A 26,692-nucleotide genomic window follows, 5' to 3' on the forward strand; every position below is an offset into this window, starting at 1 on the left:
CGCACATGTGCGTAATTAGATACGTTAGATTTCCCTACAGTGTGGAAACAGGCCATTTAGAACATAGAACATAGAACAATACAGCACAGAACAGGCCCTTCGGCCCACGATGTTGTGCCGCACTTCTATCCTAGATTAAGCACCCATCCATGTACCTATCCAAATGCCACTTAAAGGTCGCCAATGAATCTGACTCTACCACTCCCTCGGGCAGCGCATTCCATGCCCCCACCACTCTCTGGGTAAAGAACCCACCCCTGACATCTCCCCTATACCTTCCACCCTTCACCTTAAATTTATGTCCCCTTGTAACACTCTGTTGTACCCGGGGAAAAAGTTTCTGACTGTCTACTCTATCTATTCCTCTGATCATCTTATAAACCTCTATCAAGTCACCCCTCATCCTTCGCCGTTCCAACGAGAAAAGGCCGAGAACTCTCAACCTATCCTCGTACGACCTACTCTCCATTCCAGGCAACATCCTGGTAAATCTTCTCTGCACCCTCTCCAAAGCTTCCACATCTTTCCTAAAGTGAGGCGACCAGAACTGCACACAGTACTCCAAATGTGGCCTAACCAAAGTCCTGTACAGCTGCAACATCACCTCACGACTCTTGAATTCAATCCCTCTGCTAATGAACGATAATACTCCATAGGCCTTCTTACAAACTCTATCCACCTGAGTGGCAACCTTCAAAGATCTATGTACATAGACCCCAAGATCCCTCTGTTCCTCCACCTGACCAAGAACCCTACCATTAACCCTGTATTCCGCATTCTTATTTGTCCTTCCAAAATGGACAACCTCACACTTGGCAGGGTTGAACTCCATCTGCCACTCCTCAGCCCAGCTCTGCATCATATCTAAGTCCCTCTGCAGCCGATAACAGCCCTCCTCACTGTCCACAACTCCACCTATCTTTGTATCATCTGCAAATTTACTGACCCACCCTTCGACTCCCTCATCTAAGTCATTAATAAAAATTACAAACAGCAGAGGACCCAGAACTGATCCCTGCGGAACTCCACTTGTAACTGGACTCCATGCTGAATATTTACCATCTACCACCACTCTCTGACTTCGACCGGTTAGCCAGTTTTCTATCCAATTGGCCAAATTTCCCTCTATCCCATGCCTCCTGACTTTCCGCATAAGCCTACCATGGGGAACCTTATCAAATGCCTTACTAAAATCCATGTACACTACATCCACTGCTCTACCCTCATCCACATGCTTGGTCACCTCCTCGAAGAATTCAATAAGACTTGTAAGGCAAGACCTACCCTTCACAAATCCGTGCTGGCTGTCCCTAATCAAGCAGTGTCTTTCCAGATACTCGTAAATCCTATCCCTCAGTACCCTTTCCATTACTTTGCCTACCACAGAAGTAAGACTAACTGGCCTGTAATTCCCGGGGTTATCCCTATTCCCTTTTTTGAACAGGGGCACAACATTCGCTACTCTCCAGTCCCCTGGTACCACCCCAGTTGCCAGTGAAGACGAGAAGATCATTGCCAACGGTACTGCAATTTCCTCTCTTGCTTCCCACATAATCCTAGGATATATCCCGTCAGGCCCGGGGGACTTGTCTATCCTCAAGTTGTTCAAAATGTCCAACACATCTTCCTTCCTAACAGGTATCTCTTCTAGCTTATCAGTCCGTTTCACACTCTCCTCTTCAACAATACGGTCCCTCTCGTTCGTAAATACTGAAGAGAAGTACTTGTTCAAGACCTCTCCTATCTCTTCCGACTCAATACACAGTCTCCCACCACTGTCCTTGATCGGACCTACCCTCGTTCTCGTCATTCTCAGGTTTCTCACATACGCATAGAATGCCTTGGGGTTATCCTTGATCCTATCCGCCAAGGATTTTTCATGCCCTCTCTTAGCTCTCCTAATCCCTTTCTTCAGGTCCCTTCTGGCTATCCTGTATCCCTCCACTGCTCTGTCTGAACCTTGTTTCCTCAACCTTATGTAAGCCTCCTTCTTCCTCTTTACTAGACATTCAACCTCCCTCGTCAACCAAGGCTCCCTCACACGACCATTTCTTTCCTGCCTGATCGGTACATACATATCAAGAACACGTCATATCTGCTCCTTGAAAAAGTCCCACATTTCCACCACATCCTTCCCTGACAGCCTATGCTCCCAACGTATGCTCCTCAAATCCTGTCTTACAGCATCGTAATTTCCCTTCCCCCAATTGTAAAAACTTCCTTGTTGTGCGCACCTATCTCTCTCCATAACCAAGGTGAAAGTCACAGAATTGTGGTCGCCATCACCAAAATGTTCACCCACTAACAAGCCCACCACTTGTCCCGGTTCGTTACCGAGTACCAAATCCAATATGGCCTCCCCTCTGGTTGGACAATCTACATACTGCGTTAGAAAAGCTTCCTGGACACACTGCACAAACACCGCCCCATCCAATCTACTTGATCTAAAGAGCTTCCAATCAATATTTGGGAAGTTGAAGTCGCCCATGACTACGACCCTGTGGCTTCTGCACCTTTCCAAAATCTGTTTCCCAATCTGTTTCTCCACATCTCTGCTGCTATTGGGGGGCCTATAATAAACACCCAACAAGGTGACTGCACCTTTCCTATTTCTGACTTCAGCCCATACTACCTCCAGAGGCAGATCCCCCTCAAACTTCCTTTCTGCAGCCGTTATACCATTTCTAATTAGCAATGCCACCCCCCCTCCTTTTTTACCACCCTCCCTAATCTTACTGAAACATCTGTAACCAGGAACCTCCAACAGCCATTCCTGTCCCTCATCTATCCATGTTTCCGTGATGGCCACAACATCGTAGTCCCAGGTACCGATCCACGCCTTAAGTTCACCCACCTTATTTTTGATACTCCTTGCATTGAAGTATACGCACTTGAGCCCATCTCTGTGTCCGCAAGTAGTCCCTGTCAGTGCTACCTTCTCCACAGCCTCCCTACAGTCTTGGACATCCTGACACACAGCTAGCTTACTTGCTGGACTACAAGTCCGGATCCCATCCCCCTGCCAAATTAGTTTAAACCCCCCCGAAGAGTGGCCTAACAAATCTCGCCAACACTCTGAAGAGTAACCCACCCAGACCCATTTTCCTCTGACTAATGCACCTAACACTATAGGCAATTTAGCATGGCAAATTCACCTGACTTGCACATCTTTGGACTGTGAGATGAAATCGTAGCACCCGGAGGAATCCCATGCAGACACGGGGAGAATGTACAAACTCCAAACAAAGAGTTGTCCAAAGCTGGAATCGAACCCGGGTCCCTGGCACTGTGAGGCAGCAGTGCTAACCACTGAACGACTGTGCTGCCCACGACGTGGATGCCAGCGCATGCGCAGAATGGCATGGACATTAGCATGTGCACAGAATCAAGTGCGCAAATTAAACCCCACTGGAATCATGCTATTGCCAAGAGGTAAGCGTTCGCGAAAATACTATTCCCTAATTCTTCAGCTAATTCTTACAGCTAAATCATGCTGCTGAAACACACGTTATCCCAGAACTACCTATAAATGCATTTTGTGTTATCCAGTTAGTGATGTTCAAATTAGAAACTAATACATGACATGTTGAAAAACTGAAAATCGTTTAACAGTCATCTACCTGGAAACGCTTACTCACTAAATTGAAACCAGCCCATTAAAATCGAATGAATATTTAAAGATTCTGCTCTAATATTGTCAGATTACTCTACTGGTCCTAAAATGCTCAATATATGGTACAACACTGTTCCGTATTTTTGACATATTGTGCACTGAAAATTCTGGTTTAATGGCAACTTAGTATGTTGGGACAGCACAGATGTAGTAGTAGCATGTTGAGTTTTTTTTTTGCTCTGCTACACCCACCCACCCCCTGACCCAACCTGATGATGCTTCAGCAATGTTTTGTAGGGGGACCAGATTTTTTAGCTAATGCCAGTGACAGAATGACAACATGTTCAAGTCAAGATAGTGTATGACCTCGAAGTGGCTCGCAAGTCAAATATGAAAACAAAATGATTGCGTATACAGAACCTCTTCATGAGTGCCATTTTAAATAGCAAAAGAATAATCTGTGGTTAAAAATGAAATATTTAATAAGTATAACAATAGGAGGGAGAACTATTACTCAAGATACGTTACTGTTAAATGACTTTAAATAAATTTAGCTTGTCCACTGGAGAGAATCTGAGGGAAGATAGTAAAAGATGTAGCCGAGTAATGAAAACAGAACAGAGAAATTAGGGACTAGAAAGGATAATGACCATATTACATACTCTTGGACTAATGCTGCCTTTGTGTCATGCAAGGATGGCAAGTTACAGTGGTAGAAAGCTAGAATTTTGAGAAAACTAGTGCCATGGCAATGAGATACGTGTTTGGTCCTGTTTTCAATATCAAAACCATGGACTTTTTTCACTTGGAGGGAGCTTCGGAGGAGTAGACTACTGATGTGCACCATCTTGTGGCTAACTTTAGCATTGCTAAAAATCACACAACACCAGGCTATTGTCCAATAGGTTTATTTGGAAACACTAGCTTTTGCAGGGCTGCTCCTTCATCAGGTAGCTGTGGAAGAGGATCATAAGACATAAGATTTATCAACAAATTCTTGAGATAACTTCAGGTTTTATTTTTTAAAAAGTTACATCTCAGCTCAGACAATGCGTTAAAGGTGTGGGATTAGAGTCTGCCTATATCCCAACCTTGAGTCAGACTGGTTGTATTTCCAAAGTAGGAATTTATAAAATATTGATGAAAGTTATGTCGAGAATGTGACTTCAAAGAAGTTCTAAGATTTACATATTAGGAAACTGAGACCTGCAACCCATTTGAAAAGATGAAAGACTTAATAGCAATCTAAATTTTTTCAATATGTCATTTCAACTGCATGACACTGTAATCTTTTGCTATAAATTTGGTGTCTTATGATCCTCTTCCATAGCTATCTGGTGAAGGAGCAGCGCTCTGAAAGCTAGCACTTCCAAATAAACCTGTTGGACTATAACTTGGTGTTGTGATTTTTAACTTTGCCCACCCCAGTTCAACATCGGCACCTCCATGTCATGTTTAGCGTTGCTGACATAGAGTTGTACAGCACAGAAACAGACCCTTTGGTCCAATTCATCCAGACATTCTAAATAAATCTCATCCCATTTGCCAGCATTTGGCCCATTTACCTCTAAGCCCATACTATTCATATACCCATCCAGATGCCTTTTAGATGATGAAATTGTCCCAGGCAGCAAATCCCCCACATTCGTATACACACACACACACACACACACACACACACACACACACACACACACACCCCCTCTCACTCTCACTCTCACTCTCTCTCCCTGTGGAAAAGTTTCTCCTGTCACCTTAAACCTATACCCTCTAGTTCTGGACTCCTCACCCCAGGGAAAAGACTTTGTCTATTTACCTTATCCACACCCCTCATGATTTAATAAACCTCTATAAGGTCATCCCTCGGCCTCTGACGCTCCAGGGAAAAAGACTGCAGTCTATCAGCCTCTCCCTATAGTTCAAATTCTCCAACCCTGGCAACATCCTTGTAAATCTTTTTTGAACCCTTTCAAGTTTCACAACATCCTTCTTCTAGCAGGGAGACCAGAATTGCATGCAGTGTTCCAAAATTGGACAGCTGCAACATGACCTCCCAACTCCTGTACTCCATTCAATGACCAATAAAGACAAGCATACCATACACTGCCTTCATTATCCTATCTATCTGCGACTCTGCTTTCAAGGAACTATGAGTTTGCACTCTGTTATGGACTAGGCCAGTCCACTCAATGTTCTTAAGGAGGCAGCCCTAGACCTAACTTTACAATTTGTTTCAGTAAGTGCACACTGAAAATTACTGGAGTAAGATAGCTAGGTTGACTACTAGATTTTAAAACAGACAAAAAGTTGCTCACAGAATTACACCATGAAACAGAAAGAGCAGAATAAGGAAGCCCCAGAGAACTCAACCTATCCAGTGAGACTTAATTATGCTGTTCTGAATACACACAACAGTCCCAATAAGCAAACTCCCTTTAAAACACAGTATAAATGGAACACATGCTTACAGGTTGAAATTGAATGGCAGAAAAGAGAGAGACTTTCCACACAGCTCGCTGTTGAATACTGTTCAATACTGAACAAAAACTGCTCAGCTCAGGTCATTTCTGAAATGTGGCCACTTTGGCCTGAAGTCTCATCTGCTTACATCTAAACAAAAGGTCTCTCAAAATCCTTTTCATCTTTGTACCAAACCAGACTGATGGGAGTCCGGCCTTGTTTATTGCCCCTCTGAAAATAATCAAGAACAGAGTCTCCTTGAGCCAAGGAACAGCTTTTAAAAACAAAAAGGACTAGCTTTGCAGCAACTCCAAGGTCCCTTTGTTCAAATATTCCCCAGGACCTTACCATTGAGACCTGCCCTGATTTGCCTTTTCAAAATGCAGCTTTTAGATTAGATTACTTTACGGTGTGGAAACAGGCCTTTCGGCCCAACAAGTCCACACCGCACCCGCCGAAGCGCAACCCACCCATACCCCTACATCGACCCCTTACCTAACACTACGGGCAATTTAGCATGGCCAATTCACCTGACCTGCACATCTTTGGACTGTGGGAGGAAACCGGAGCACCCAGAGGAAACCCTCACAGACACGGGGAGAACGTGCAAACTCCACACAGTCAGTCGCCTGAGGCAGGAATTGAACCAGGGTCTCTGGTGCTGTGAGGCAGCAGTGCTAACCACTGTGCCACCATGCCGCTTGTTTGGGAAGACCAAAGAAAGGTTGCAAAATCATTAGGGGAAAAAGAATTTTACTTAATTTTTGCATTGCTGACTGTGTTAGCACATTGTACTCACCTATGTATTTGTTGGTTAAATTTGATTAGAACATTCAAGAAAGAAGAGTTTGCACATTAATGAAACTGAAAATAATTCTGCTATTTAAGTTGGTTGCATAAATTTTTAATGAGATACAATTTTTCTAGGACAGGACAACTTTTCGTAGAATTATTGTCAAAAACAATGCCAGAAAGAGGAAATTGTATGAAGAATTTGTCAAGTCTCTGCCACTTCTAAAATCATTAGAAGTAAGTATATTTTTTCATTGAATCAGTCTCTGTAAATGTACCAATGAATTATGACAAAAACAGAAAGTGCTAGAGAAGCTCAATGGGCTTGGCAGCATCTGAAGAGAGAAAAATAGAGTTAACATTTTGAGCCTGGTGACCTTCCATCAGAAGTGAAAGCAGCTGGGAGAGGATGGTATTTATGTCGATGATGGGGGTGAGGTTGTGGCTGAGAGAGAGTGATTCAGGAGAGGACAAAGGAGTGAGTTGTATAGATTGAGACAGCACTCAGACAGAGAGGAATAAATGGAAGCAGACTGAGGAATTATTGATAGTGAGTAAGCTGGGAAAGAAGTAAATTCTCGCTGCTAATGGGAAGTGTGAATTGTTGAAAATGTGTTTGCTGTGCTGGGAATAGAACAGGGCCTGGGATATGGGGTGGGTAGCAAAGACGGAGGTAGCTTTCAAGCTCAGTGTTGACTCCTGAGGGCTGTCAGGTATCTTGGCAGAAGATGACGTGGTATTTCTCGGTCTTGCTTTGAGCTTGAGGACAAGTGTTGGATGGGAATATGGTGGTGAGTTAAAGTGGCAGGCAACTGAAAACTCAGTTATTTTTACAGAGAACAGAACTGTTCGGCAATGCAATCACTGAGTCTGCATTTCATCTTCGTAATGTACATTGTAAGCAGCAAATCCAGTAGGTTAGACAGCATGAAGTGCAGGTAAATTGCTACTTAACTTGGAAGGTTTGTCTGGGGCCTTGGATGGTGAGGACGAGGCAAACGGGCAAGTGTTGCACCTTCTGTGCAGGCCAAGGGGGTATGAGGAGCTGTTGGGAGTAGGGGAGGAATTGGCAAAGCTGTGTTGGCGGGAAGAACCCCTGCAGAGTGGGACTGACAAGGGAGGGATGAGAAGGGGAATATCTGTCTGGAGATGGTGGAAAGGATCTTTTTAATGTAGAAGTTGGTGGAGTGGAAAATAAGGACAAGGGGCACTCTGTTGTTGTGGGAGGGAAAGGAAGGGAAGGGGTGAGGGGTGAAGTACAGGACATGGGTTGGATATGACTGACAGCCCTGTTAGTCAAAAGTGAGGACTGCACATGCTGGAAGCCAGAGTTTAGATCAGAGTGGTGCTGGAAAAACACAGCAGGACAGGCAATATCTGAGGAGCAGGAAAATCAAGATTTCGGGCAAAATATTGATCTGACAGCCCTTCATCTGACAGCCCTGTTAGCCACAGTTGACTCCTACAGTTACCTTGAATATAAATCTTCAAGTTTTCCTTTCTAGGGATATGCTGGCCACTGATGTCCATGACACATCCATGGACTCACAATTCATTTAACCACATATCTTCCCAACCCTGCCCCCATCATCAGCATAATTCCCACCATTTTCCAGCTATTTTCAGTTCTAAAGAAGGCTCACCAGACTTTGAGTGCTCGCTCTGTTCTTCTCTCCACAGATGTTGCACATTTGTTGAGTTTCTCCAGCACATCTGTTTTTGTTTCAAATCTCCGGTACTGTAGTTCTTTGCTTAGTTATATCAGTCAATTGTCTTTTGGATAACGTATTGAAACTAAAATTTTGTCCTTTTGAACTTAAAATTGTGTTTTTTAAAAATACATATATATAAAATTCATGTAAATTGATATGACTGAGAAATTTGAGTTTCCCAGAACTCAGCTTTGTTTCAGATTATGCATTTCTTGATATAAATACTGAGAATGGATTTATGGAATTAATATTTATTATCTGCAAATTTCTTTCAGAAACCTATTGAGCAAATGGACCTGTGGTCAAAACTAATCCATGACTAAAAATGGATAATAGTGGAAATACTCAGCATGTTCTGGCAGCCTGTGCAGAGAAAAAAGTAGAGTTAATATTTCAGGTCTACGACCTTTCATCAGAACCAGGAAAGAGTCACAGGCCTGAAGTATTTACTCTGTTTCTGTCCACGGATGCTGCCAAAACCTGGTAGTTCCAACACTTTTTTTTTCTCTTTTTTTTGTTTCAGATTTCCAGCATCTGCAGTATTCTACATTTCAAACTTGTTCATACTTGTGTGAAACTTTGCAACCAATAACCAATTGATTGTTTCAAATCCCAAGCTAGGGGAACGAATGAAGGTTGTTGATGTATTTGGAACCAAAACGTACCAGGATGAAGAGCGAATAATTGCTCAGGTGCATCATCTTCTTTCTTTTGTTTCTGTTGCATTGAATTTGATTCTTGTGGCTTCAAAGTGTAGAAATTTCAAAACATTGATGTCTGTTTCACTGGGTAAAATATATTTGTGTAAATAATGGTTCATGGTTTTCAGTTTTGAATGGTTGAAGCATTTTGACCCAAAGTTAATGTTATTACTTACTTATATAAAAAAAAGTAGCTTAAATTTACTACAAGTATAAAATGAGCATTTTGGTCAGACAAATAAGGGAGTCTCTGTGAACTAAATGCAGTTTTCATGGGAGTAAATGTCCCCAGTCATCATAACTAGCAGGATAGATTGAGAAAAGTATTTTGTTGGAATGAGATTCTTCGTTGTGATAAAGAAATGAGTTGGGAAGAAAGGACATTGTGAAAACTTTTTTTATGAAAGATAATTATACCTCTGGAGTTTTGTATTATTTTTGGTCACCATGCTTTAGGAAGTGTGCTGAGGCCTTAGCAAGGATGGGGTTCCCCACGGATCAGTGGGACCCTTGCTGTTTGTGGTATGTATAAAGAATTTAGACTTGATCAGTAAGTTCTTAGTTCAACTTATTACTGGGTTTGAACAGTAACTTCATAGTTCAAAATTGGTGGAAAGGTAAACATTGAGGATACACTTCGATTACGGGAGGATACAGACTAGCTGAACAGATGAGCTGATCAGTAGCAAATGGAATGCAACCCATGTATGTGTGAGGTGATACACTTAGGTGTAACAGGGCAAAACAGGGCAAGAATGAAAAGTGGGACTCTGGGAAGTACTAAGGATCAGAAGGACCTTGTTGGGCATGTTCACCAGTCTATTAAGGTCGCAGGACAGGTAGATAAAGTGGTTAAGAAGTCACATGGGATGCTTGCCTTCATTAACTGTGGCAAAGAGTTTAAGAACAGGGAACTTGGGGTGAAATTGTATACCAAGTTGGTTAGACTACCGTGAGAGTATTGTATGCAGTTCAGGAATCCACATTATTAGAGGGATATGATTGCACTGGAGAGGCGCACAGAATATTTACCAGGATGTTGCCTGGATTGGAGTGCTTTAACTATGAAGACAAATTGGGTAGACTGGGGTTATTTTCTTGGAGTAGAAGAAACTGAGGGAAAACTTGATTGGGATGTATAAAGTTAAGGGGTAGACTGAAAGAAGTTTATCCTTTGGCAGAGGGATTAATGACCAGAAGGCGTAGATTTAACATAAAGGGCAGAAGGTTTCGTGAGGAAATTTTTCTTGACTGAAGGTGATAGGAGTCTGGAACTCACTGGTGACCAAGGTAGAAACTGTCAACATTTTAAGAAGTATTTGAAAGAGCTCTTGGGATGCAATGGCTTTCAAGGCTACAGGCCAAGAGCTGAAAAATTGGATTAGAATATTAAGTGGTTGTTGTTGACTGGTGCATATTCAATGGACTGAAGAGTGTTTTGCTGTTCTTTAGATGTTTGTGACTCTCTTTGAAGAATGGTACCAGGAATCAGAAATATCAGTTACTTGGATGCACCGGAGAAGCTGGAGCAGAGAAGGTTAGAGTTCGAGGATAAGGAGTAGCAGCTTCTAAACACAGATGACCAGAAATTACTTTTCTCAGAGTTATGAATCTGTGGAATTCACTCCTCAGCACCAGGACACTGAGGAGTGATTTATCAAGGACAGACATTTTTAATTAGTAATAGTTTGGTTATGGAGAACAAGCAGGAAAGTGGAGTTGAAGCAGAGATGAGATCAGCCATGATTTCACCAAATGGCAGAACAGGTCTGCATTGACTACTCTTCCTGTCTCATGTTCTAAAGGCGTCCAATCCAATTATTCACAATGATGAAGGTAAATAAGGAAAAGCTGTCCAGCGACAGAAAGGACAGGAACTAAAGGGCGCAGATTCAAGGTGATTTGTTGAAAGTGACATGAAGTTGTTTTTAAAACCACATTGTTGTGTTCTGGGATGCAAAGTTTCAAGTTACTAAGTTTCAAAAAGAAAATTGGATAAATATTTAATGAGAAAGCATTAAAAAGGCCTCTGGGAAAGAGGAGGGGAGCGGGATTAACTGGACAATTCTACCAAAGCCTAAGCATTGAAAAGATGAGCCAAATGGCAGCCTTCTGTGCTATATCATTCAACATCTCTCTCATATAAATACAATGGTGACAGCAATAAATTTGTGGTATTATAGCTATTAATTATTCATTAAAGCTATAAAAGCTACGAGCCAATCAATACAGGCTCCATTTCAGGCAAATTTAGTTTATTCATGTTGCAGTCTGTATGATTAAAGCTATTACTGTACTGCAATTCAATTGTAACAAATAAATGCACTGGGCCCTCGCTTTGCCACCCCTGAATTCTGCTGTACTTTCCTCTGTCCCTGTCTTGTTTCATTTGTCATTTTGTTCTGTGTTGCTTCTCTCTTTTTTTGGCTAATTGTATTCTATCCTCCTCTGGGCAGGAGGATAGAACACAATTAGCACTTGAGCAGAAGGTTGAATTACAAGCAGCAACCTCAAGGTTCAGATGGAAGTTCAAAGGGCTTGGTAAATGGATAGGTTAGAGGTAGTCTTATCCATTTGGTAAATGGTGTCAGTGGTACAGTGACTCCCATATTGGCTAACTTTAGAGAAACAACATTTGACTGAACCATATTCGCATGGTGGGGAATGGAGGAGAGAGACACATAGGAACAGAGTCTGATACTCCTGGTTAAATAGCCTTCTGTGGGTTTGTAGTTTGTTTGGAGAATAGGGACAAGCATGCTCAGCCTTCATGATTCAAGGTCATTGTTGCTCCAGTGCAATATCTCCTGTTAATGGCCATTAAATTTTGCAAGAAAACTGCCACAGTGGCAGAATGCAATCAAAATCAATGTAATTGACTTTTATAGGATCATGGAATCCCTATTGTACAGAAAGAGGCCATTCGGCCCAACAAGTCTGCACTGGTCCTTGGAAGAGTATTCTATTCAGACCCATTCACCCCATCTCCATAAACCCATATGGAGTTTTTACCATGGAAAACCCACCTAACCTGCATATCTCTGGACACTACATGGCAATGTTTAGCAGGTCAATCCAGCTAACCTGTGTATCTTTGGACTAAGGAAGGAAACAGGAGCACCTGAAGGAAACGAACTGGGAGAATGTGAAAACTCAACGCAGTCACCCATGGCTGGGATTGAACCTGGGTTCCTGGCCCTGTGAGTCTGAAGTGGTAACCACTGTGCCACCCCAAATATTTTTGTTGGTTTTCTGAACAATTTTGACACCACGTTGATGTTCATTTCTGCCTTCCAGCTGCGTTGCTCCTTCCAAATTCTCTTGACCCTTATCTTTAGGTTTCACAATGTTGGAAGCCCCAACTGATGGAGGACAGCAGTAATAACCTTGCCTCCTTGCACAGGAGGAGAATGGGTATCTAAACCCAGCAGCACTATTATGTTGATCTTTCAGGACCACAGAGTGAAAGATGAGTTGTTCCCAGTGCACGAGATGAAAAGGTGGGTCTTCGTAAGTTGCACAGCATTGTCAGACCACAGGGAAACTGGACTCTGATCCCTCTGTGGTACAGTAAATCATTTGTTTTCATTTATTCACTCCACTGTCTCCTTCCATATATCAATGCCCACTTGTGTTTCTTTGCTTGCAACATCTAATGTTTGACTATCACTGGGAATTGCTTCTTCTCATTCTTCCTTGATCTTATGTAGCGCATCAAAACTATTTAAAATAGAGTAGCAGCTTTGTAAAAGTTGTGACTCTTTTGGTTCCTTTATTTAAACAAGCTGACTTAATCAGATTCGGTGAAGGTGGAGCCAGATTTTCCATTTACATGATCGCTTAATGCAACCTATCCTCAGCATTATTATTTTTTCAAGGATGGCTTGGTGTCTAATTACCTGAAGTTTCTCTCAATTTGACATGGCAAGTAAACTTTCTAAACCTATTAGCACAACTATATAGTGACAGCAATAACAACTTGTGTAAATAAACAAATGGGGCTAAAGGCAAGTAAGCCCCTGATTCAAATGGCTTGTTTCGTAGGATCCTAAAAGAGGTAGCTACAGAGATAGTGAATGCATCAGTAGTAATTGCCTTGAGATTCTGTAGAAGTACCAGAGGTTTGGAAAACCGCCACTGAAATAGCCCTATTCAAAAAGAAGAGAGGCAAAAATTGGAAAACTACAGATGAATTAGCCGAACATCGATTGTTGGAAAAGTATTGGACTCAACAATTAAGGAAATAGTAGCAGACCATTTAGAAAAACATAATCTAATCCAACAGATTCAACATGGCTTCACAAAAGGGAAGTTGTGTCTGATTAATTTATTAGATTTTTTTAATGGGGTCTCAAGCAGAGTAGATGAAGGGGAACCAGTAGATGTGTTGAGTTAGGTCTTTCAGAAGGTATTTGACAAGGGAAATCACAAAAGGTAAGTCATAATATAACAGCCCATTGTAGTGGAGGTAGTACATTGGCCTGGATAGAGAATTGTCTCATGGATATAATACAGTCGGTGCGATTAAGAGGTTCTTTTTCAGGTTGGTAATCTGTGACCGGGGGATTCCATCGGGATCAGTGCTGGGGCCACAACTGTTTACAATATATTCATGTCTTAGAGGAAGGAAGCAAATATACTGTAGCCAAATTTGCAGATGACACAAAAATAGGTGAAAAGACAGGCTGAGAGATGGATACAAACAGGTTACAGAGATAAAAATCACACAACATCAGGTTATAGTCCAACAAGTTAATTGGAAGCACAAGCTTTACTGTAACAGTAAACCTGAGAGTGTAACTTGTTAAAAAAAGTTTTGTGATTTACATATGAAAGAAGTGAAACTATCATGGTCATTCAACAGATGAGAAACTTAACAAACAATCAAGGTATTTTTCAATGTACAATTTCAGTTACGTCACACTGTAAACTTTTGCTATAAATTCTGTGTCTTACGATTGTGTACTCCACAACCACCTGATGAAGGAGCAGTGCTCTGAAAGCTAGTGCTTTCAATTAAACCTGTTGGACTATAACCTGGTGTGTGATTTTCAACTTTGCATACACCAGCATCTCCAAATCAAGGTTACAGAGAAATATTGATAGTTTAAGTAAGTGGGCAGATGGATTATGATGTGGGTAAATGTGAAGTTTATTTTAGAGAAGAGAGCAAAAGAACAATATTATTTAAATAGAGAAAAAAAACCCAAAAAGCTGCAAAACAAAGGGTGTTAGGGGTATCTTACATGAAACATGGAAAGCCAGCACACGGGTGCAGCAGGTAATCGGGAAGACCAATGGAATATTGGCTCTTATTTCAAAGGGGTTGGAGTATAAGAGTGGCAAAGTCTTACTGCAATTGTACAAAGTGCTGGTGAGACCATTCTTGGAGTAATATGAGTGGTTTTGGTTCCTTAAGGCAAAATATAATTTCAGTGGAAGAAATTCAGAGAAGGTTCATGAGGATGCTCCCCAGTCCAAAGGAACTGTCTTATGAACAAAGATTAAGCAGATTGGGAGTCTATTGACCGGACTTTCGAAGAATGAGAGGTGATTTCTCATTGAGATATAAAGGATTCTTAAAGGCTTGAACACAGTAAATGCTGAGAGGATATTTTCCTTTATGGGAGAGCCTAGTCCCAGAGGACACAGTCTCAGAAGAAAGGGGCACCAATTTAAGACTGAGGTGAGGAGATGAGTCTTTGTAACTCCTTGCCACAGAGAGCTACATGAGTAGAGTCCTAATGTATATTTAAGGCTGATCATCGAGGGGAATCAAGGGTTACAGGGAAAAGGCAGGAAAATGGATGTGAGCATTGTTGGATCAGCTATGGTCATAGTGAATGGTGGAGCAGGCTCAGGGGGCTGAAAGAAGCACTCATTTCTTGTTCTTTTTCTTATGATCCTCTGGTGGAGCACTTTTTTAAGGTCATGAATCATCCCAAGCACAGGTGTATTATATACCAAATTTGACATGTTCACATAAGGAAATATTGGCTTAGATAACCAAACACTTGATCAGAATATAAGGAATTGTCTTAAAGGAAGGAAATGAGGTAGAAATGCTCCACTGCCTAGAACTTTAATTGATTTTTGACTGTGTGTACAGTGCTGCTACTAATATATGGTACGTTGCACAGCAATGAACAGGAGGCTGAACTTTAGAGCTTCTGTGTTAGATATCCATCATGACCGCAGCAGTTTCCACTGGCGGGGTAAAGGACATTCTGTGATACTGTATCAGTTTTCATGTACGTCAGTGTGAGGTTTAATACTCCTCTTTCCTTGGTTTGCTGTTAAAGTTGTTCATTGTCATGTAAAAATAGCCTCATGCAAACTAGATTGTTTCAATCCATTTTCACACAGTTTCTCTGTGGAGGGAATAAAAGTCTTGTTTCTGGATGTGCAACAAATCTGGTAAGGGATGATAGGGCACTGTTTACATTGCAGTTATGAAGTTGGCAACGAGTAGATATAGCAGAACATTATATTTGCATGATGAATTAGTGGAGCCCTGCCTGATGAATGAATAGTCACTGAAATAGAAGTGCTAGATAATAGATAATAGCAGTGCCCATTACGGAGGGTCCAGTTCACATTTTCATGGATTGTAATTCCACTAGCAGATAATTCACTTGTTTTGGGAGTATTGAGTGCAGTTTGGCTGTGGTGTTGGTGTCATTGATGGTGAAAAGTCATCCTGCTATTTCATTACATTTAGTTTAAAAGGAGCTGGCCATCACCATCAGCTTCTACCAACCAGGTTCTTGCTGTCCATCTCTGGTGGATAGACATGTATCATCATAAAAGGTAGTCGATATGATAGCTGTGTTTCCTTCAATTCTGTGTGGCCCAGTTGTGGTATTGAAAATTCAAGTGCCTTGCCCATCTTCCCTTTTGCAGTGTTTTTTAGAGCAGTTCGTGGCACTTCCTTTGTCAACCTTTAGAGATCCATTGGACAACTGCTATAAATGATTCGGATGTGAGCATAAGAGGTACAGTTAGTAAGTTTGCAGATGACACCAAAATTGGAGGTGTAGTGTACAGTGAAGAACAATGGGATCTTGATCAATGGGCCAGTGGACTGAGGAGTAACAAATGGAGTTTAATTTAGATCACTGTGAAGTGCTGCATTTAGAAAGGCGAATCAGGGCAGGACTTATACACTTAATGGTAAGGTCCTGGGGAGTGTTACTGAACCAAGAGACCTTGGAGTGCAGGTTCAGAGTTCCTTGAAACCAGGTAGATAGAATAGTGAAGGACGCATTTGGTATGCTTTACTTTATTAGTCAGAACATTGAGTATCAGAGTTGGGAGGCCATATTGCAACTGAACAGGACATTGGCTAGGCTTTTGGAATAAGCATGCAATTCTCGTCTCCCCCCTTTTGACAGGACGCTGTGAAACTTGAAAGGGCTCAGAAAAGGTTTGGAGGGTTTGAGTGATAGGGCGAGGCTGAATAGACTGGGGTTGTTTTCCCTGGAGCATTGGAGGCTGCTGAGTGACCTTTATAGAGATAGGGCATAGAAGGGTAAATAGACAAGGCATTTTCCATGAGGTGGGGAGTCCAGAACTAGAGGGCATAAGTTTAGGATGAGAGGGGAAAAATTTACCTAAAGGGCAACCTTTTCTTGCAAAGGGTAGTGTGTATGGAATGAGCTGCCAAAGGAAGTGGTGGATGCTAGTTCAATTACAGTATTTAAAAGACATCTGGATAGGGATACAAATAGCGGGATATGGACAAAATGCTGTCAGATGGGACTAGATTACGTTAGAATATTTGGTTAGCATGGACAAATTGGATCAAAGGGTCTATTGCTGTGCTGTATACCTCTATGACTCTGTACATCCTGTAAATTGCTGCTTCCACTCATTCCCCTCCTTTTCACACATGCTTTTCTTCACCACCCCGCCCCCCCACAAACAAAAAAAGTATCCTAGTTTAACATGACTGGACCATACTAAGAAATTAAAAATTGAAGCATCTATTCAAGATCTAATCACGTAGATCTACCAGAATGTTAGAACAGTGGGTAGCTGTCCTTTCCAGTAATTTTGCTATGTTTATTATGAGCGAACTGTGATACTTCCTTATGTCCATCCAATGGAAAAAGCCAAATCTTTTTTGCATATATTGCAAACTTCATTACCTTCCACTGCCGCTACTCATGTGTCAAAGTTACTTGTGCCATATAATTTACCAAAATAGATCTCAGGATGAGTGAGTTTCTGGAATTAAGAATCTAATGATGACAATTGCACTATTGTCATTTGTTAGAAAAAGCCATTCAGTTCACTAACGAACTTAAGAAAAGGTAACTGTCATCCTTATTTGGTCGAGTTTACATGTGACTCAGGACCCACAGCGATGTGGTTAAGTGTTAACAGTCTCTGAACATTAGGAATAGGCAATAAACGTCTCGCCCAAGACACCAATATCCTGCGAATCTTTTTTAAAATTAGCTACAAGGATAGACAGTGGGAACTGAGTTTGTTTTCCTTGAAACAAAGTAGTTTTGAGGGGAGTTCTGATTGGAGATGTGCAAGATTGGTAGATTTAGATAAGTTAGGCAAAAGCTGTTCCCAGTAGCTGACGGCACACAGACTCTGAATGCTGATTTAAAGTTTTGTCTCGGAAATACAGAGTGCATGTTAGACTACTTTATGAATTGGTAATAACTTGGAACATTTTGTTGCAAGTGGAGTCATTAGGTTACAAAAGGAAATTGCATAGGCACTTGAGAAGACAATGTGCAAAACTGATTGAGCTGAATGGCCTCCTGTGCTGTAATAATTTTAATCCTCTAATTTTCAACTCTTAAACTTATTGTTTCACTATTCATAAATTTGACTTTTTCTCATCCTTCAGGGAGACAAAGCTGATTGTTTTTATATTGTAGAATCTGGAGAAGTTCGGATAACTATGAAACACAAGGTAAACACAATTCTTCAGTTTGTTTTTTAGAAAGATAAATTAAAGTACGAATTGCACAGTATATTTTTATACTCCAAATCTGCAATGTTGTTTGTTCACTTCCCCATATTCAGTTGGTACATTCTATTTGATTGTAAGTTGGTCCACACTTGTACATGAATGTAGGTATAGTCTGGGTTTCTTCCACTTACCTCCCTTTCCTTCAGGCTGCCCTTTAACTCAGAGGAAAGCCTGCTTCATCGCACAAAATTTCTTTTCACAGATTAATAATTGTACAGCATAGAAACAGACCGTTTGGATCAACCAGTCCCAGACTAAACTAGTCCCACCTGTCTGCTCCTTGCCCATATCCCTCCAGAGCATTTCTGTTCATGTTTCTACCCAAATGTCTTTTAAACATTGTAATTGTACCTGCATGCAACACTTCCTCAAAGTTCATTGCACACACGAATCACCCTGTGTTAAAAATGTGCCCATATTCTTGAAATTCTTCTTCCAAGGTAAAGGACAATTATTATTAACTCTATCTATACTTCTCATTATTTTATAAACTTCTGTCAGAAGTCCTACCTTGTCCCTGACTGTTTGACTCACTTCTGTTCTCAGCTGTACCAGTCTTGGATTGATCTCTTTCCTCACTATCTCCCTGGGTCATTTAATATTTGTTTCATCAAATTTTGTTCATTGCATTTGTAAGTAATAAAAAATAATTTTCCTTTTTAATATAGGCCAAACCTGATGCAGATGATGGAGTGGAAATAGCTCGCTGTTCAAGAGGGCAATACTTTGGAGAACTCGCTTTGGTAGCAAATCAGCCACGTGCAGCATCTGCATATGCTGTAGGAAATGTGAAATGTCTCGGTAAGTCATTCACAGTTTAAGGGGCGTTTTAAAAAAAAAGGACCCTGGGGAAAATCTGGTTAATGGCTTCCTGGAAATTTGTTAAATACCTTTTCCTATTAAAATAATTTGCTATAAGCGAATGATGTTCACAGACTTTCACACTTTAGAAATGTCATGAACTAACTGTGACTTGGCTGTATTACTCTGGAGGGATAGATGAAAAAGCAAAGGCATGGTTAAATTTCTATTGGTGAACACACTTGAAGTAATATGTACAGTCTTCATCTCCATTTTACAAAATGGATGTAGTATTGGAGAATATGGGGGAAACAAATCCCACAAAGATGATACTAGAACTGAATGACATACTTTGATGTGTGAAGTATAAACAGTATGGGATAGATGGGAGATGCAGATAGATTAGGTGGGAGGTTGCTAGTGTGGATCATAAATAATGGTATATACTAGCTAACTCAAATGATTTGTTTATGTTGTAATTTCGACATTAATTCATATCAATTTTTTTTATATAAACATATAAGTTAGGACTAGCAATAGGCCACTCAGCCCCTTTAGCCTGCTTCACTATGCAATAAAATTGTAGCTGATTTGATTACTTCACATTCCCATCACCCAGAGTAATCTTTAACTCCTTATTTCTTATAAACTGTTTGACATGCACAATCTGGGGCTAGGTTGGTATGGTCTTCAGGTGTCATGTGAACAGCAGCACGTGTTGCTTCAGTTGGCACCTTCTGGTAGGTCATCCCACTGATATCTTCTGGGCTGGAATAGATCTCCCCGGATAACATGGGTGAGGCCACTTGTGACCAGCCACATTGACTCTATTGGGTTGAGCATCCCAGATGTTATGTCTGAATCCAACCTCTGATATGCTGATGTGAGGATTATCTGATTGAAAGGTCAGTCCTGTGAGTTTTGTAATTTTTCAAAGCTTTTCTACTCATTGCTTTTCTCTATCTCTTCATGGACACCCTGAATTTCATGGTTAAGTCTGCTCTGGTACTCAGCTATCCAATCATTGACCAAGTATGATGACCCCAAGGAAAGGATTAGATCTTGTGCAAAGATGAAAAAGTGTGGCGAACAATCTGTGAACACTGTGGGGTCGTATTATAAACCAGCTCTGAAATGTCCTCTGGCTACTTTGTGTTGACTCTCAGGAGGTGAGGTGTGCAAATGTCTACACAGTATCGTTTTCCCTGTTCATTGTCCTCTAGATGCGGAGGGATGGTCCAGCTCTTGGCAAAGGCACAGACTTTGCCATGTTGCTGGAAGATCTTGCTTTCAAAGTTCTGCCCCAATCTTGATGAATCCCATTATAGAGCACCATAATGAACAAACCAGCCATATATAAACATTGGCGATAGTGGTGAACTTGAAGTCATCTATAGGTATAAGAACATACCTGGTCCTATTACTGTTGGGCTCCATCCATAAAATTCATTGCAAAGACCTCTTGAATTTCTTGCTGACGAGGACTCCCATGCTGAGGTGAAATCACTTCTCTACATTCGCCAAAGTTTACTTGTCAATCTAGACAGCAGTCAATAATATCAGAACTCATCTCCTACTGGTAACTTCAGGCTCTGGTCAGCATGTTTGTCTTTTTTGTTGCTTGCTATTCTATTTGATCATGAGCTGCCTGAAACACTTGTGGCTGTGGGGAACATTGAGTTTTTCACTCTTTCTCCTTGTTGTGAATCAGCTGCTAGAGGATTCCATCTTCATCCCGCAGCACTCTTTCTGTGCCTGTTTGGACCCCTCATCAGTTGGTGACGGTTTGGTGAATGTTGGGCCTTCCAGTAATAGTGCACATTTACTGATGTCCATGTCAGTTGGCTGAAGATATCAGAGACCACCTCTTGAGATAGATGGTAAAGATGAAACTGTACCTGGCTGTACCTCTCTGGACTTGCTTTCGACCTCTTATTAATGCATTCATGACACTCTGCTCAATCTTAGTCCAAATACTTTGGTAACACATGACCTTAGCGTCAGTCACAGCCCCCACCAACTAAGCAAGGGTGGATTTTATCATGTGGTCAGTCTTATGACTAAGAGCATCAGCATTTGCCTTGCACAAGCCTCCTCTGGTAAACAAATAGGCCAGGGAACCTACATCGTTTCCTCCGAGTTTTATCCTGCACCTACTCCTGTATGGTTAAGATTTTCTCAATCAGGAATAAGATGTCCAAGAGACCATACTTCTGTCCAGAAAAGTTGGCACTTGTCTGGCTTGACTTTGAAATTAGACATTGACAGGCTAAATTAGTGGCTAGTCTTTCAAGGGTGTCCGCTACATTGAGCTGAATATGTGTATATCATCAAGATATACAAACAGGGACTGGAAACTAATGTCTCCAAAAGCCTTATTCATATGCTTGAAAGATTGTAGGATATTTCAGTGCCTTGTTCTGCAGTGGATAGCTCTTGATACCCATGGGCAAATAGAGACTGTAGAAATATTATTCACGTCTGAGAGCCTATACTGCTTCCTCAATCCAAGGTAGAGGATAAGTATTCTCATGAATCATTGCTTTAAATGCCCATTAATCATTCCAGATCCTCAGTTTGTTTTTATTGTCTGACTTCCTCACAAAGACTATGGGGATGTACAAAGAACAAAGAAAATTTACAGCCCATCAGCCCTCCAAGCCTGAGCCAGTCCAAATCTATGTCTAAACCTGTCGCCCAATTCCTAAGCTTCTGTATCCCTCTGCTCCCCACCTACTCATGCATCTGTCCAGACACATCTGAAGTGAATCTACTGTGCCTGCCTCTACTACCTCTGCTGGCAATGCATTCCAGACGCCCACCACCCTCTGTGTAAAGTACCTGCCGCGTGTATTCCTCTTAAATCTTTCACCTGACACCTTGAAAGCATGACCTCTCGTTATTGAATTTTTCACCCTGGGAAAAAGTTTGTCTCTATCCACCCTGTCTGTACCCTTCATGATTTTGTAGACTTCTCCTTTTTTCTAATGAAAACAAACCTAACCTACTCAATCTCTCTTTATAGCTAGCACCTTCCATACCAGGCAACCTCCTCGTAAACCTTCTCTGCACTCTCTCCAAAGCATCCACATCCTTTTGGTAATGTGGTGACCAGAACTGTACACAGTATTCTAAATGCGGCCGAACCAATGTCATGTACAATTTTAACATGACCTGCCAGCTCTTAGACTCAATACCCTGTCCAATGAAGGCAAGCATACCATATGCCTTCTTGACCACTCTATCCATCTGTGCTGCAGCCTTCAGGGTACAATGGACCTGCACTCCCAGACCTCTCTGCTCATCAACTTTTCCCAAGGCTCTTCTATTCATTGCATAATTCACTCTAGAATTAGACTTGTCTCAATGCATCACCTCACATTTGCCTGGATTGAACTCCATCTGCCACTTCTCCGCCCAACTCTCCAGTCTATCTATATTCTCCTGTATTCTTTGGCAGTCCCTTATGCTTTCTGCTATTCCACCAATCTTCATGTCATCTGCAAACTTGCTGATCATACCAACAGTGCCCTCTTCCAGATCATTTGTGTATATTGCAAACAACAATGATCCCAATACTGATCCCTGTGGAACACCACTGGTCATGTTTCTCCATTTTGAGAAACTCCCTTTAACTACTACTTTCTGTCTCCTGTTATTCAACCAGTTCTTTATCCACCAAGCTCGAACACCCTACACACCATGTGACTTCACTTTCTCTATTAGTTTACCATGGAGAACCTTCTCAAACGCCTTACTAAAGTTCACATGTATGACATCAACAGCCCTTTCGTCATCTATCAACTTAGTCACTTCCTCAAAGAACTCTATTACATTGGTAAGGCACAATCTCCCCCGCACAAAACCATGTGGCCTATCATTGATAAGCCCATTCTTTTCTAAATATAAATTGAAGCTACCCGTCAGTACCTTCTCCAGCAACTTTCCCTCCACTGATGTCAGGCTCACTGGTCTAGTTACCCGGAATATCCCTACTACCCTTTTTGTACAGGGGGACAAGATGAGCAACCCTCCAGTCCTCCGGCACCTCACCTGTATTTAAGGATGCCACAAAGATAGCTGTCAGGGCCCCAGCTATTTCCTCTCTCGCCTCCCTCAGCAACCTGGGATAGATCCGATCCGGTCCTGGGGATTTATCCACCTTAATAACCTCCAGCCTACCCAACTCATCTTCCCTACTTATGTCAATGTAATCCAGACTAATCAAACTTCTATCTCTAATCTCAACATTCATCATGTCCCTCTCCTCAGTGAATATTGATGCAAAGTAATCATTCAGAATCTCACACATTCTCTCATATTTGACACATAGCCTTCCTTCATTATCTTTTAGTGGACCAATCCTTTCTCTAAATACCCGCTTACTTATTATATAAGAATAAAAGGCTTTAGGATTTTCCTTAATTCTGCTTGTTAAAGCTGTTTCATGACCCCTTTTAGCCCGCTTTATTCCTTGTTTAAGATTGGTCGTACTCTTCCAATATTCCTCCAGGGCCTGTTCTGTTCTTAGCTGACTGGACCTTATGTTTGCTTCTCTTTTCCTCTTGGTTAGTCGTACGATTTCTCCTGTCATCCATGGTTCACAAATCTTGCCTTTCTTTTCCTTTGCCTTCAACGGGACATGCCTATCCTGCACTATCTTTAACCTATCTTAGAAAGCCTCCTACATGTCAAATGTAGACTTCCCTTCAAATAGCTGTGCCCAATGCACATTTCCCAGCTCCTGCCTAATTTTGATATAATTGGCCTTGGCCCAGTTTAGTACTCTTCCCTTAGGACTACTCTCATTTTTGTCTACAGAATTGTGGTCACTGTTCCCAAAGAAATCCCCCACCACAACTTCTACCACCTGGCCTGCTCATTCCGAAACACCAGGCCCCTTCCATCATCGGACTATTGACATACTGCTCTAGAAAACTTTCCTGGATGCTTCTTACAAATTCTACCCCATCCAGATCTCTGACACTAAGTGCATCCCAGTAAATGTTGGGAAAATTAAAATCTCTCATCACCACTACCCTATTGCCTCTACATCTTTCCATTAACTGTTTACCTATTTGTTCTTCTACCTCTCGCTCACTGTTGGGAGACCTGCATTACAGCCCCGACAATGTAACTGCACCCTTCTTATTTCTCAGCTCTACCCATAATGCCTCACTACTCAAGCCCTCTATAGTGTCCTCCTTTAGTACAGCCATGATATCATCCCTGACCAACAATACAACTCCACCCCCCCCCCTCTTTTACTTCCCTCCCTGTCCTGTCTCAAGCGTCTATATCCTGGAACATTTAATTGCCAATCATGCCCTTCCTTCAACCAAGTCTCTGTGATTGCAATAATGTCATACTCCCAGGCACCAATCCAAACCCTAAGTTCATCTGCCTTACCCACTATATTCCTTGCATTAAAGTAGATGCACTTCAGGCCACCAGTTCTTTTGCGTTCATCTGCTCTCTGCCTACTCTTCCCCTTATTAGTGCTATCTTCATAGTTCTTACAGTCTCCAGTTTCCACCTCACCGCCTACTTGTTTTCTCTTCTGGTTCCCAGCCCCCTGCCACATGAGTTTAAAACCTCCCCAACAGCAGTAGCAAAAACTCCCCCAAGGACATTGGTTCCAGTTTGGTTCAGAAGTAGACCGTCCATTTTGTAATAGTCCCACCTTCCCCAGAACCGGTCCCAATGTCCAACAAATCTGAACCCCTCCCTCCTACAATATCCCTCAAGACACGTGTTCATCCTGCCTATTTTTTCATTTGTATGCCGGCTAGCACGTGGTACTGGTAGTAATGCCGAGATCACTACCTTTGAGGTCCCCCTTTTTAACTTCCCTCCTAGCTCCCCGAATTCTGCTTTCAGGACCTCATCTCGTTTTTACTTATATCGTTGGTGCCTATATGCACCAAGACAACTGGCTGTGCACCCTCCCCTTTTAGAATGTTCTGCAGCTGCTCAGTGACATCCCTGATCTGAGCACCTGGGAGGCAACATACCATCCTGGAGTCCTGTTTTCGGCCACTGAACCGCCTATCTACTCCCTTACAATAGAATCCCCTATGACTATGGCCCTACGAGTCTTTTGCCCGCTCTTCTGAACAGCAGTGCCTGCCACGGTGCCATGATCTTGGCAACTGCTGCCCTCCCCTGGTGAGCCATCTCCCCCAACAGTATCCAAAACGGTATAACTGTTTTGGAGGGAGATGACCGCAGGGGGCACCTGCACTGCCTTCCTACTCTTTTTCTGCCTTTTGGTCACCCATTCACTGTCTCCCTTAGCAATTCTAATCTGCAATGTGACCAGTTCACTAAATGTGCTATCTCCTCAGCATCACGGATGCTCCACAGCGAGTCCATCTGCAGCTCCAGAGCCGTATGTAGTCAAACAAGAGCTGCAGCTGGACACACTTCTTGCACGTGTAAGAGTCAGGAATGCAAGCCATGTCTTTGAGCTCCCACATCAAGCAAGAGGCGCATGCCATCGGTCTGAGATCCCCTGCCATTGTAAGCTTAGCTTTATATCACTAACTAAAACCAAACAATGCACTTCACTATATGAAAAAGAAAGAAAAAGAAAAAATAAAAACCTTACTGAGTCTTTTTCTTCCAGTTAGAGGAGGAGGGGTGGGAGGGAGATACTACATGTGTAGTATCTCTGGTTTAGCCGCTGCCCAAATATATACTAAGTCCTAAGCGCTTCACAGGAGGCTCCCAAGCACTGAGGATGTCACCTAGACAGGGGACGAAATGTTTGCAAGACAAATTCCCAGCTCGGCGAACAGAACCACAACAACGAGCACCCAAGCTACAAATCTTCTCCCAAACTTTGAAGTCCTTACCTTCCCGGCACACTCCTGATCTCCACGTCACCTCCGCTGTGTCTCCTGCTTCTCCCAGACAGGAAAAAGGCTGTGGGCTTTGAAGGTAAGTATTTGAGCAGTTTCCTTACCTTCCCGGCACCCTCCTGGTCTCCACGTCATCTCCGCTGTGTCTCCGGCTGTGCCCAGACAGGAAAAGAATGTGTACAGACTTGATAACTCTTGAATGACACCTCGCTCCTGGACTTTCTCCCAGTGATGCCCTGGGATATAGGGATAAGGAAATTTTACTGGATGGTCATCATTACTGACAACCCTGTAACTTACAAATAATAATACCCAATGTTCTCAACTACCCCATACTCAGAGTATAAGCACGTTGCTTCCTCTGGATCTCTTCCAACTCACCATTGTTTGTTTTTGTAATGAGGTTAAAGATCACTCTGTCAGACTGCCCTTGTCCATGATAGTGTAGTTTTAAGCACACCAGTGAGTGTTCTTCATTGAAGGTGAACGTCTTTGTCACTGAAGTTGGCAGTTTGTGTGGATACCTAACTTTTATTTTACCTTCCAAAGTCATGAGGTTAAATCTAGTGAGAGCTCTGCTCCACATGACACATGATGCACTAGCAAGGCCTGATGTTTGAAGTAGCTGTCATGAGCCTTCACTGCTAGTCAAGTCGTTCTTGGGCCCCATACAAGCAGGAAAGTCTTAAGTGCACAAAGACTCCTGAGTCCCATCTGAGAAATTTAATGTACTGTTCACTGTCGTCACTAAACAT

General features: G+C 42.1%; 1 protein-coding gene across 1 annotated transcript in view; it reads left to right on the forward strand.

The window, feature by feature from the left end:
- LOC140466824 (cAMP-dependent protein kinase type II-beta regulatory subunit-like) overlaps nucleotides 1–26,692 on the forward strand; it is a 114,955-nt gene that overhangs the window by 79,512 nt on the left and 8,751 nt on the right. Inside the window, exons 7-10 of the mRNA XM_072562511.1 lie at nucleotides 7,001–7,102; nucleotides 9,195–9,269; nucleotides 18,148–18,213; nucleotides 18,942–19,074. Of these exons, the coding sequence (XP_072418612.1) occupies nucleotides 7,001–7,102; nucleotides 9,195–9,269; nucleotides 18,148–18,213; nucleotides 18,942–19,074 (376 nt within the window). The remainder of the gene's footprint in view (nucleotides 1–7,000; nucleotides 7,103–9,194; nucleotides 9,270–18,147; nucleotides 18,214–18,941; nucleotides 19,075–26,692) is intronic.

This window comes from Chiloscyllium punctatum, chromosome 44 (assembly GCF_047496795.1).
Source record: "Chiloscyllium punctatum isolate Juve2018m chromosome 44, sChiPun1.3, whole genome shotgun sequence".
In the NCBI taxonomy this organism is placed as follows: Eukaryota; Metazoa; Chordata; class Chondrichthyes; order Orectolobiformes; family Hemiscylliidae; genus Chiloscyllium; species Chiloscyllium punctatum.